The sequence below is a fragment of the Stegodyphus dumicola genome, chromosome X1 (genome assembly GCF_044657685.1).
Source record: "Stegodyphus dumicola isolate Sdum_Otavi_A_Nest chromosome X1, ASM4465768v1".
NCBI lineage: Eukaryota > Metazoa > Arthropoda > Arachnida > Araneae > Eresidae > Stegodyphus > Stegodyphus dumicola.
The window spans coordinates 96,784,025-96,797,781 of record NC_140780.1 but is presented as its reverse complement, the minus strand read 5'-3'; the positions used below and the strand labels follow the sequence as shown (position 1 = coordinate 96,797,781).

The 13,757-nt window shown below is 32.1% G+C and overlaps 1 protein-coding gene across 1 annotated transcript in view; it reads left to right on the top strand.

Annotated features, from left to right (window-relative positions):
• The window catches only part of LOC118195867 (acid sphingomyelinase-like phosphodiesterase 3b), a 97,436-nt gene that overhangs the window by 52,526 nt on the left and 31,153 nt on the right, over positions 1–13,757 (top strand). The window contains exon 5 of the mRNA XM_085808328.1: positions 528–720. Within this exon, the coding sequence (XP_085664454.1) occupies positions 528–720 (193 nt within the window). The remainder of the gene's footprint in view (positions 1–527; positions 721–13,757) is intronic.

The window sequence follows — 13,757 nt, the reverse complement described above, 5'->3', positions numbered from 1 at the left end:
AATAAACTCATCATTTTTGATTCAGGAAAAAGTCTTATTATACATTCAAGTGCACCTTCCACTGGAATATTGGCGAATGATGATTTTACATCAAAGAAAACCATTAAGAAATTTTAGAGATCAGCTTTTATGGATCTTGGTTTAAGAATTTAGTGACACCATTTGTGTAAGTGTTTTTGTTCAGCTTTATGTTCATCATTTGCATTTCTGCAACTGAGGAAGGTTTTATATCTAAATCTTCGAAACTAGGCCTGTGAGTTTACGAATATTACACTGATTCTTGGTGCTTTAACCCCTCCAGTAATCATTATTCAGTGTGTTAACTCAAATATTTTAAGGTTTAAAATTTTACTTTTATGTATTGGTATATGTAAATGTTATGCCAAAATGTATTTAGTTACATATTTGTAAAATGTTATAATAATATATAAACAGAAGTACTTACAAGTATAACTGCTCTTTTCTTATTTCATATGCTTACTAAAAATGAACAGCATTTAAATATTTGAAATGGTCCTTCTTCTTAGGTGTATCTCATAGGACATGTACCCCCTGGTTATTATAATAGAGTCAGATATGGAGAACCGAGTAGTCCAACATATCATCCTCAATATTTAGAAATGTATTTACAAATAATATTACAGTATCATGAAATTATACTTGGACAACTCTATGGGCATTTACATATGGATATGTTTCAGCTATTTCAGTCTGACAGTGGTAAGTACCATTTTCCATAGTATTTCTTATTAAATACGGAAATTTCCGTCATGATATTGTAGTACATTGCATTTATTCAATTTATTTTAATAGCCCAAAGGGGCAGTTTGCCAAGAAGGGCTGTTAATTTTGTTTTGGCATTATGCATCAGTTCACTATAAATGTCAGTTTACTTTTCAAATTGTTGCCACCAAATATTAGAGCCCTGCATTATATTTAAAGGAATTAAATAACAAAGAATCTGCATGAATGTATGTATGTTTCTTGTACTGTGGAAAAAAAAAAAAAAACAATGGTATCTAGAGACATCAAATTTTGAATAACTTAGTTCTCTCTTCGAATATGGGTACCTGGAAGCCTGAATTTGGAATTTGTTTTATTATCTATTTCATATTTTGTCACACATTAAAGAATTTTTGATTAATAAACTCAACGATTTCAAAGCGAGCAATGGCAACTCTGTATGAAAAAAACATTCTTATCTCCAGCATGCGAGTCTGTGTATTGAAAATTCCAAAGATATGCTCTTTTTAATATTTTGTGATATTGCTGTTGAATTGAACTTTATGGTTTAAGTACAAAGAATGTGATATTTAATATGTAAAGGTAATACACAAAACATTAAAAAACGCTCCTTTGGGCATATATATATATATATATATATACATATATATATACACTGACTACCAATAGGTATTTGTACACCTGTGATAGAAAAGAAAAACTAACTTTATTCAAAATCAATAGTTGGCAGAGCCTCCATGAGAGGTAATTACAGCGTGGACCCTCCGGGGCATACTTTCCACAAGTCTTTGTATGACAGCTAGTGGTATTTTCTTCACTCGGCTTGGAGAAGACATAGAAGTTCCTTCCCTGATTTTGCACGGGTAGTGCACCCCTGAATTCGGCGATGCGACTCGCCCCAGAGGTTCTCGATACGGTTCAGGTCTGGACTCTGGGCAGGCCAGCCCATTCGATAAACTTCATTGGCACCTTACCAAGCCTTGGTTAACGTCGAAACATGACAATTAGCATTGTCGTCCTGAAAGTAACAGTTGTCCAACCCGTAAAACTGCCACAACGTAGGAAGCACATTGTCATCCAAAATAGTGCAGTAGGCATCGGAGTTGAGCTTACCATGAATGGGGACCATGGGTCCCAGCCCATACCAGGAGAAACACCCCCAGACCATAATTCCACCTCCTCCGAACTTGACTGTTGGCACAATGCATTCTGGCAGGAGACGTTCTCCAGGTAGGCGCCAGACTCAGACCCTGCCATCCGAACGGTAAATGGTGAACCTTGATTCGACACTTCAAAGAACCCGTTTCCACTGATCTACGGTTTAATTTCGATGTGCTTTGCACCACATTAACCGAGCAGCGTGGTTGGACTTTGTGATCAAAGGCTTGTGGGCAGCAGCGCGACCATGAAAAACAAGCAGATGTGCTTCCTTATGGATGGTATTCATTGAAACGATACTCCCGGATGCCTGTTGAAACTCCTCGTGGATGAGGGCCATCGGTTGGGTGCGGTTTTTCCGAATTTCTCTGGACAGCACTCGTCGCTCTCTCTCTTCCAATTTCGTTGGTTTGCTGACTCGGGGCACATTCCGACAATCACCGCTCATCTTCCACTTTTTAATCACATAGGCCACCATCGATTTTGGATACTTCAGATCGCTAGATATGTCCCTTAACCCCCCGAGCGTTACGGGTTTTTTCAGGAAACGACTTAAAAATAATCGAGTTTTCTTACCAGGACTGTCGCAAAAGCGGTAAGCATTTTTACTCAAACTGCTTCAAAAGCGGGCCCCCTTACCATGTGGATATAATTAAGCTAATTCTCCCCTCCGTTGAATTTAGCGAGTGAAATTAGTTTTTCTCCCTATGGTATCTTCGTCACGAGACTGGTTTCTAAAATAGTATTTTATCTCCTATTTGGCTACTTTATAATTTGCACACTAACACATATGCTGTATATTACTCATACCTTAAATCAAGATGTGTGCCGAATACAGAAAGTTAGTCAATATACATCAGTAAGAGAAACTACGTAAAATGCTTTAAATTTTCAGTTTCTTTAAGGAATTGCTTCGATAATGGTGAAAAATTAATCTTGCATTTTTTTCTCTTTATTTTCTGAGGAAATACTTTTTAATATACAAAGGGAATTTGTGAGAATTTTTCTCTCTCGTGTTCCAATTTTTCGAATACAAATTATTCGCAACTTATTTTAGTATTATGTTTATATTTCATTTTCAAATATTATAAGTTTATTCCAGTTTAAAGTGTTAGATTTAAATAATTCTTTAGATTGCATCATAAATTTATTAGTAGTTAGTTATTTATGACACCGTTTTGACTTGTGAGAAATAAATAAAGTATTGTAATCGCAAAACATTTCGATTTTCATATTTCAAAGGAAATTTCCATTTTGAATAGTTCCATCATGACGTTTGCACGTACGTATGTCGCATAACTTAACATAAAATGTTGAAATTTTATATTTGGGACTTATAACTAGTTTTAGCGCGACGTATGTCTGGACGTATGTATGCATGTATATCGCATAACTCAAAAACGGTTAACTGTAGAATGTAGAAAGTTGTGCACCTCCCTTTTTTATTGCTTTCGGCAGTGCCAAAGGGGCATTTTGAAATGGAAGATCATATCTCATTTTCAAACGAAATAGATTTAAATGAAGTTTAGCAAAAATTGCGTTTCATTTATTTGTCGTACAAGGAAGTCGTGGTGTCCGCATCAGATTTTTTAAGATGTTTCAAAATAAATAAATATATGGTTTGAATATCAAATGATCTCAAATGTATCAGCTTTATTTGTTTGTAAATATTCTACAAGGAAGTCAAGAAATAATTTAAATAGCATACCTTGAGAAGAAACACATTAAATACATTTTCTTTTCAAGGAAAGTTGAAATTTTAAAGAATAACTGATTAAATTTTCTTTAAATCCTTTTATAAAATATTACATATAAAACCAGTTACGGTTTTCAGAAAGACAATTTAAGGAGGAAAATATTGTTTTAGAATGCATATCGCACAATATTTCCACCTTAAATTGTTTTTCTGAAAAATATTTGTGTAATATTCATTCTAAAGTAATATTTTTACTCATAAATTTGGTATGCTTAAATTTATGTTATCTACCTGTATATAATATAAGCAGTCAGTTCAACCACAATGTAACAATGATAAAAGCTCTGTGTAAAGATCGATTTCTATCATCTATGTCCATCTGTTCTATAATCTATTTCTAACTCTATAATCAGCCAAAATAGTGTTATAATTATCCTTTTGAAAATTGGAACGGGTAAAATATATCAATATGAAATATGCGATCAAGTAAAATTATCTCATTGCTGTTACAGGAGGATGTTGTGTGTAAAACATTTTTTAAAAAGTGGCAAAAACACATAAGTGTTTTAGGTTTAGTTTTATTTATTTGATTGCAGCAAAACAAGTATTCGTAAGTATTATCTGCCTAATGAAGGCATGCTTTTGTGGAGATCTGCTTAAGGAAAACTGGCTGGCACTGACGTTAACACATAAGGAAAGCCATGAAAGCCTCCATGGAGTCAGCCTGTTCGCCAGAACTAGACACTGGCTCGAAGTTTTAGTGTTCAGAGATATTACCGCTGTGCTATGTTAGAATTTTATATCTATGTGATCTTTAAGTTATTTAGCAGATACTATGTAACAACAAATTATTAAATTCTCAATGACTTGATTCAAGTAATTTTCTATAAAACTGGGCCTTCTGATGGCCGATTGAATAAGCCCAAAGAATTTGAGTTTTCGACCTGGGCCAGAATCGTGGCAAATGCCTGGCTGCATATGTGGATTTCTCCATAGGGAGTACAAATGTGAGGTAGGTTTCCTTACAGAATCCTTCACGAAAGCATTACGCTCTTTAGGCAGATAACCTTAGTATTTTTCATCGTTTACAATTAAATCAAATGAGCTTCCGATAAAGTGCGATGTAAAAGTAGGACCGAGAAGTACGACAGTCCTCTATATACATATATCGTTCTGAGGAAGTACGATATACATACACAGAGAAAGTATGACATAAAAAAAAGGCAGTAAATACATTTGAAGTGTTGAAACTTTTTTCGAAGGAGAATAAAATGCAAACAATATTTTGCTTCTAGACACACTTTCCAAACTGGGATAAATCAGAGTGCAGAATGCACTTAAAACAAATTAGCTTGAATAATTTTATCAAAAAACTTATTCATGAATGAGAAATCATAAATACAATTTTTGTTATTTTTTACATTGTAGAGAAATTAGGTATTTTGGAAGCAGAAAAAAGGAAAAATAAGCAATGCCGGGAAGCGAACCTTGGACCTTTCAATTATGCGCTGAGCGTGCAGACTACCACACCACGAAGGCATACCAAGAAGGTGGGATTTGGCAACTGGGTTTTTAGGTCGCCAAATCCAGGGGGAGGAGAATCATCATCCAACATTCTTTTAGTTCGGGCGCCACTGTAGAGAAATTAGGTAATTTTTGGAAAGCAGGAGTGATGAAAAATATGCAACGCCTTTGCCGGGAATCGAACCCCGGACCTCTCAATTACGCGCTGAGCGTGCAGACCACCACACCACGAAGGCGGGAGAAATACCTTATAATGTAATGAAATTTATAAGTATTAAAAATTTTAATACAGCTAAATTAAAACTGTATATAAAATTAACTGCGATAATTCGATTCTTCGGTTATCGCCATTTCAATTATGCAATTTTAATATAATAACATAATTACAAAATATTTTTGCCGGTTTTTCAGCCGCCTTCTAAAAAAGGAGTATATGATATGACGTGATTTTCTTCACTGCTTAGTTGTTCGATATATTGCTCATTAGCTGTTTATTTATCTGATGTCTCACTATATATGTTATTAAATTAAGCAAAACTTTATGTATAATGCAACTTAATATTTGCCTATAGCAGTTCTGTTACAGATCGGACATACGTACATATTATTTGTCTCATCGATACATCATATACCTGGGAGTCTAAATTCCCTTTTCTCATTGTTTAAAATCTGATAAAATTATTACCTTTAAGCTGAGGTAATCTGGAATACCTTGTCACGCAAGGAAATTTCCCTTAAATTGTGCATTTTACATCCATTCGGTCGTTTTTTTTTTAAGTCCAAAAGTGCAGGTTGGCTCTGAAGGACTATTAATTTCGTTTTGGCATTTTGCTAAGAGGCTGAATCACTTTTGAAATCGTTGCCACCATGTATTATCGCCCTGTCTTATATTTAAAGAAATTAAATAATGAAGAATCTCAATAAATGTACGTATGTTTCTCGCATTGTGATAAAACAACGGTACCTAGAGCCACCCAAATTTGAATAACATAATTTTCCATAGAATATGGGCACGTGGAAGCCCTAATTTGAATTTGAAATTTATTTTATTATCGATTTCAGATTTTGTAACCCTTCATTTAATTTTTGATTAAAAAAACGAAACGATTTCAAAGCTAGCAATAGCAACACTGTACGGGGAAAAAAAATTATCTCCAGTGCGAGGCTCTGTTTCGGAAATTCTAAAGATATGTAATTTGAGATGTTGCTGTTGAACTGAATTTTATAGTTTGAGTACGTACAACATATTTAATAAATAAAGGTGAACACAAAACGCTAACAAAGGTAAATAAATAAAAGTAAACACAAAACACAAAACACAAAACATTAAAAAAAAAAAAAAAAAAAAAACCCTTTTGGACGTAATTTAAAATCTGAAACCTTTCAGATTTTTTTTTTTTTTTCTGAGCATTGATTTCTTTTAATCGTAAATAATATGTAAAAAGTTTTAAAAATTAAATAAAAATATGTTAAAACTGTCATTTATTTTTTATCGATTAAAGGAAGGCCCTAAAGAATTACCATTTTGTAATAATCATATATATATTAAACGTTACGGCTTATGCAGAGGAAATATTTCGAGTGTTATTTCGAAGTTCATCTGCGACAACAAAGTTTAATCATTTTCAAAGCAACATTGTTTTTGTTTTTTGCTCTTTCTTTCACGTACATAGGTTCAGTATTTACCATTTATTTTTTCAGTTACCTTCATATATATTACGTAGTAAAATCGTGTTTTTAATCTTACCCACGAAACAAAATCTGATAAAGTGATAGTAGTGGGAAAATTAAAAGACTTCTACTATCATTTATATTACATACATCTATCTTTATTTTAAATACTGAAGGACTGAGTATTAAGTATGGTTTTTATGCAGAAAACTAAAAGATTATGGAAATTATGGCACTAGCGTCTGAAATTTTGAACACACATGACCTCTAGCAACTGATTTGGCTTTGCTGATAAACAGATGTGCAAGAATACATCTCTTTAAAAGCTGTCTTCTACAATAAATTAGAGGTATTTGAACTAATTTGTAAAGTTTATATGAAACATATTATTAGGATAGCTAAGCATTTGGCTTCCAATTTGTAGAGTTGTAACGAAAAACAGTAGTATCATACATTTCAAAGCCTTGTTTTTGAAACAAAATAAAAAGGTTCGTCGAATTAGGTCGTATAGCAGTTTATTTCAGTTATTAAATATTACAGCTGAGCGTAGCGCAGGACTAAAGAACACAGTATAATAACTGAACAAGTATAATAACTGAACTAAATATTTCTTTTTTTCTTCGTTTACCAACATTATATTAGGTATGTAATTCCCTTGTAGTGCATGCTATGCAATGGGGTTAAGAAGAATTTCAGGGCTCTGACTTTTTCATTTTCTTATTTTTATTGAAGAATTCGATGACACGGATATTGTAATTTCACACTGTTGTTCAACATGCTAAAAGGAGGGATTAACGATGACATTGTCCTGGTGGTGAATGGAGAAATTTCCATCCTTTTGATTTAATTAAATTAATTCGAAGGTGAGCATATTTTAGTATACTAATCATATGTGAAAAACCTAACAATTTTTATACAAGAACCTGGGAAGCTGATTTAAACTATTTTTGGTAACTCATTTGCAACTTCTACGCACACTGCACTGTCCCTCTCACCTTTGTTTATATTTTTTCCTGAAAAGTGCACAAAAGTAAAGAGCGTCAATTCTACTCTTCTCATTTGTACATTATTTTACCTTCGAATTAAAAACTTTTACATTACAGACAATTATGTCTTTTTTAAAAGATCAGGTTACTCCTTCAAAATTCAATTCATTCATTCAACTCCAATAAACTCATTTTAAAGGTTACTCCTTTAAAATTCAACTCATTCATGCAACTCCAATAAACAGAAAAAAAATGGAAATCATAACAAAACGCCCCCTATTTGTTTCCAAAAAAGTGTTTTTAATATAGCAGAGACAAATCTAATAATTACATAGCGTAGAAAAATATTTACCTTAACACAGAAAAAATTCAAGGGTCATTTATTTGTATGTGAGTATTTATGTTAAAATAACAACAATGATTTAAAACTATTAAATCCTTGTTAGTTCATTTGAAATATTTCTGTTCACAAGTCCTTTTACGTTTTCAGAAATGATATAAATTATGGTCTGATCTAAAGACAGTTTAAAACGTCATACCCGATTTTATTCAAATGAACTTAATCACAACGAAGAATGCTACAAACATTAATACGTCAATGTTTAATAAACTATCGATGGATTTGTGAATATACGGCTTGTTTTTTAAAGAAAAAAAGAATTCGCTTCTAAAAAATACACTAGCACTGTATATTGCTTGCTGCCTTGGATTCGTGATTAATTTATTTTCAATTTTCGGTTTTATCTATATCGATAATTTAGAAAATTTTTTCCCTTCCTTACTAATCAATAAATGTAATCTAATTATCTAAAATACTAATTTATTTTAATATGTTATATTTAACATACTGATTATGGATATTCACAAAATATATTTTGCAACATATAAGATTGTGTAAATACATGCTTAAAAATTTAGTATATATCTATGCTACTTTACACATTGAATCTTTAACTTGGTTAGCCCCTTCTTAAACAAAATCTGACACTTCGCTCTGAATTAATCAAAGGCTAATTAGAAAATATATGTCTTTTTTAATATACTTTTATGTCGATTCGTTTTTCTATTCCTTGTTGACTGAATAGTTGACTAAATGGCTTCAGTATTTAAAAAAATAAAATCTAGAGCCCATATGAAAAGGTTATGATTATTTTCTCATTAGTAACCTAAGTAAGTTCTCTTTAGAACGCCCTCTTTGAAAGAAGTCCCTCTCATAATCTTAATGTGTTATTCCATAATTTACGAATCTAATCCAACCCAACTGATTTGGGAACTTACCTCAAATTTTTACAGCATCCTTCATTAATTTATCCTTTTAGCTTACCTCGAGATTTGATCAACTTTCTACATCTAACGTGTATATAAGTAATGCTTCTAGCCCTAATTGCTATTTGTATGAGCCTCCTCTTCAGTTCAAGGTTTGTTACGATATCAAACTTGTTAATAAAGAATAACATTAAAGCTTTAAAAAAACTCAGCTTATTAATTTAGTTGCCTTTTTTCATTGATTTAGAAATGTATTTTCAAGGAAATGCAAGCGAAGAATTAATATGCTAATATTTGTTATTTAACAAAACCTCAAAATCATAATTCAAAGAATGTTTACGAATGTGCAAACAATTGTTACTTAGGCTGCTACCTTTCCTTTCAAGTTCCAACAAATGAAAAAAAAAAAAAAAATTCTGAAGCATTTTAGTAGCAGTCAAATATAGTAGTTCTGGCTTCTAACTTTCAATTAAAATGAAAATGCAAAGCATTTCTAAAATATAATGCAAAAATTAATTTAATATTTTTATAATGTAAATATCAAAGACAAAGAATGAAATATTTTTAATGATGACACTAAAAATAAATTTAAAATGAAGTAAAAAATTATACAGGGAACAAAAATATAACTGAACTAAATACACTTCAGCAAAATCTAAGGCAAACTAAGTACATTCAATGAGTACAATGATATGAAATATATTGTGAATTAAAAATAAAATGGGAAAATAAATAGTTATTCTTTAACTAGCAAAAGCATAAGTTCTTACTGTTGTACGTAGCTTTGACTCATATTTCTTGAAAATTTAACGCTTGACAATATTCTACAATAATCTTTAAATTTACGATATAATTAATACATACATTCAAAATTAAAATATTTTACACTCAGATTTGATACTTAATGACAGGGTTTCACCACCAATTAAAAGTTCTTCTTTTCACTGAATTCGTATACATCTAACCAAAATTTTTTTAAAGATTTTCTAAAAAGACAAAGTTCTTTATCTAAATATCTGAGTTATGGTAATGCAAATGATAAGATGAATTTAAAATATAATAGCATTTTCACTTTAAAAGTAAAAGTAATGAAGAAACATACCATAATTTAGAAGTCCTGAACAGTGTGATATGTTTTAAAACATGGGTGAACACATAGTCCTACATTACATTCTTCGCACCAGTATCTGGTTTCACGTCTAATTCTTTTTCCTTTATCATTTCTTTGTTTATTGCACACAACACATCTACGCGAAGGATTGTTTCGAGTAGCACCAGTATGAGGAATAACAGAAGGAAAATGCCTTCCAGTTAAGCGTACGATGCTACCATATTGTGATGTGTCATTTGGGTGCGATAACTGTGTTAAATGCTTTTCAATTAATCTCTCTATCAGTCTCAGTCTAAATTCAAGATGCCTGTTAAGGCCTCCACACTTCGTATAAATGACGAAAGCATTCCATAAGGCTTGATCTAAGAGATGCCGAAAAATCTTTTTATAATACTTTCGTTGTTGGTTTCTTATGACTGGATAATACGCTAGACACTGGTCAGCTTTATCCACTCCTCCCATTTTTTTATTGTAGTCAATTATAGCAGTAGGTTTTCGTATGAGTTTATCATTTTTCGAAAGAGTTTCAAAATCTGTACCATGGTAGGTACTTAAAAATGAAATGGGTTTTTTGTCTTGCCATTTCAGAACGCATATTTTGCCTTTCTGAAAGGCCATAATTTCGCCCTTCTTCAATCTTTCTGATTTCAGTTCTTGAGGAAGACCTTTCCTATTTGCACGCAAAGTGCCACATATATCTGTTTTTCCCGCGATAAGTAATTCCGAAAGTTCAAGTGAAGTATAAAAGTTGTCTAGCGTTAAGCTATAGCCTTTGTTTAGTAAATCATGTATCAGCGTCATTGCGCTTTTCGTTTCAACTCCAAATTGTTCGTATCGCAGATCAAATTTAGTACCTTTACCGGTATAAAGTACGAAATTCCAAATATATCCACTTGACGATTCTCATAATTGGAATATTTTAATTCCGAATCTAGCTCTTTTAGTCGCTATATATTGTTTCCAACCTAAGGCGGCCTTTATAACCCAGCAGAGATTCATCTATAGGTATACCCCTGTCAGGGATATATGCGTTTTTGAATTTTTGTCGCAGCCTTTCAGAAAAGGTATAAATTTTTTTCAGTTTAGGCTGAGGATGTACACTTTTGTCGAAAGTTTCGTTATTTTCAAAATGTAAGAACTTCATAAGAAGACTGTATCGCCTCTCTGTCATTATTTTGCCTATAGATGGAGTGCTTATTATTTGTTTTTGAGTCCAAAACCATTTCTCCACTGGCTTCTGCATAATTCCTTGCAATAACAGCAATGCAAAAAACACTTTTATTTGACTTGGATTTGTTTCAGTCCATGCGCGTGTTCTTGCTCGTGGACTTAATATAGTTGCGGCCAAATACTGGGAGGCATATCTATTAGTTTCTTCAACTACAATGTTTACAACTTCGTCTTCGATAAAGAGAAGGAGGAATTGTAAAGGATCATTCGCATCCTTTATGGTCATTTTTAAACCTGGGTAAGCGCTGAATGGAAATTTAGGAGGAACAGGTTGAGTTTTAGAAGTGTCTATCTTGCACCAATCCTGCACTTTGCTTAATTGTTCTTCATCTGAATCACTTTCAGTTTCAGATGAAGATAAAAACTCGCTTTCTGAGCTAGATAATAAACTTTCTTCTTCAGATTCACCAGCCATATATGCTTCTTTTCAAAACAGCACGAAATAGCAGCAGCAGATAACACAACAGCAGAATAGATGAAGTGGCTGATGAATGAGATCAGGCAGTTCGGCTTTTATAGAGTAAAATCACTTTGGGGGTAGAAAACAAGTATATAGCTTGGTCAAAGGAGCTTCTTGAGAAAATAAATGTATTTTCGAGTTACAATGCAATTTCCTTGTAATTAACTATATAAGAGTTACAATGCAAGTATTTATATACTATGTGCATTATCGAGATGTTAATAGAAACCAAAAAAAAAAAAAAAAAAAATCTTTGTAGCAAAATTGTTAACGATATTATTTCTCCAAGACATTTACGCAGGTGTGTATTCTTTTCATGAATGATGAAAAATAAGTTAACAGTTTTCCGAGCAGATGCTCCAAATTATACAGCTTTGAAGATTAAGTAATGAAAACATAAACTCTTATTTCTGGTTATGTGCTGAAAAAGATATTACCCTTTTCAAAGAAAACACCTAATAGCGGAATCTCCAAGTTGACTTCAACGTAAATATACCTCCAGGGGGTACTGAACTAAAAGCAAAAGAACTTTGTACATTTTCTACTTTGTATGGGAGACCATTACCTTTGTGCAAGGACAAAAAAGCAAAGCATCCGCTATCTATAACCTGATCTTTCTCAGTTTGTTCCTTTTGTTAACTATGACGAGAAATGGAGCTGCCGTAAATTCTAAATTTATTGCTTCTTCCAAAGACTCTGATTTCAAGTTGTGTATTTGCCGTCTGTTAGTAATTTAAGCTACCCTGGCTTTAAATTCAGAAACATCCTTTCATCAGTAATTACAGTACATATAAACAAAATATCATTATTTAAATTCATACTTTAAAATCTTCATCTGTGTTAAACTATAGCAAGCAGTTTATTTCGTGAAAATTTATCACATTTTTCGTAGAAATTATTAAAACGGTTTTGTATGTAAACTATATATATATATGTAAACACACATAACAAAACACTGTGTATACATATGGTGATGTATGTTTGTGAGCATGAGTGCGCGTGTATGTTATATTTCCCTATTATATATCAGTATTTTATTGAAAGTAGTTGTAGACGACATTTAATAAAAAAAATAAAAAAAAAAAAAACTGAAAAGTATAGTAAATCTCAAAATGCCATTATGAAACTGAATATTACATGAAATCGAAAATTTATGTGAAGCAACTATGGAATGAAAATAAATTCTAGTTAGGTTTCACAGCATATAAAATAACACTTTAATCTAACCACTTGAGTAAAACGAATGCCAAGAAAATATCCTGAAAATGTATATCGGTGAAAAAAATCTCCGGAAAATGCCTCACGGAAAATATGCATCTGGTTAAAAGTATCGCTAGAATAATAAAAAATGTAAATCTTTTTATCAGGTACATATACACATGCACCTTGAAAAATATTTGTAATTTTTATACTTTGTAGAGATATATAGAGGATTCTTTAATATTAAATATATTTTTCATTTATTTATTACAAAATATTCTTTCTTACTAAAAATATGCTTAATGATTACATAGTTTATATATCCCAATTAATTATGAATATTTTTTTAGTTTCTTGTTATTTGTGTTTCGTTTCTGAGAATTATTAAAATTCAGGCAATCTGAATTTTACACAAAAATAAATTCATTCCTAGTAACAAGTATGACTTTTGCATTAGAAATTATTCACGATAAATGCAATCTTGCTTTTTTTTTTGGCTTATTTGACTACATCAAAGCATACTAGAGCTGTCTGCCTAAGAGGAGGGTCTCTTCGTGGAGGACATTTTAAAGGTTAGATTATTTAATTACGGCAAAGCCTCGAGGGCTATCTGCCTAAGGGAAGGGATGGCTTCGTGGAGGACTTTCTAAGGGAAACTGGCTCGTATACACGTTACACATGGTGAAAACCACAGAAAACAGCCATGCAGCC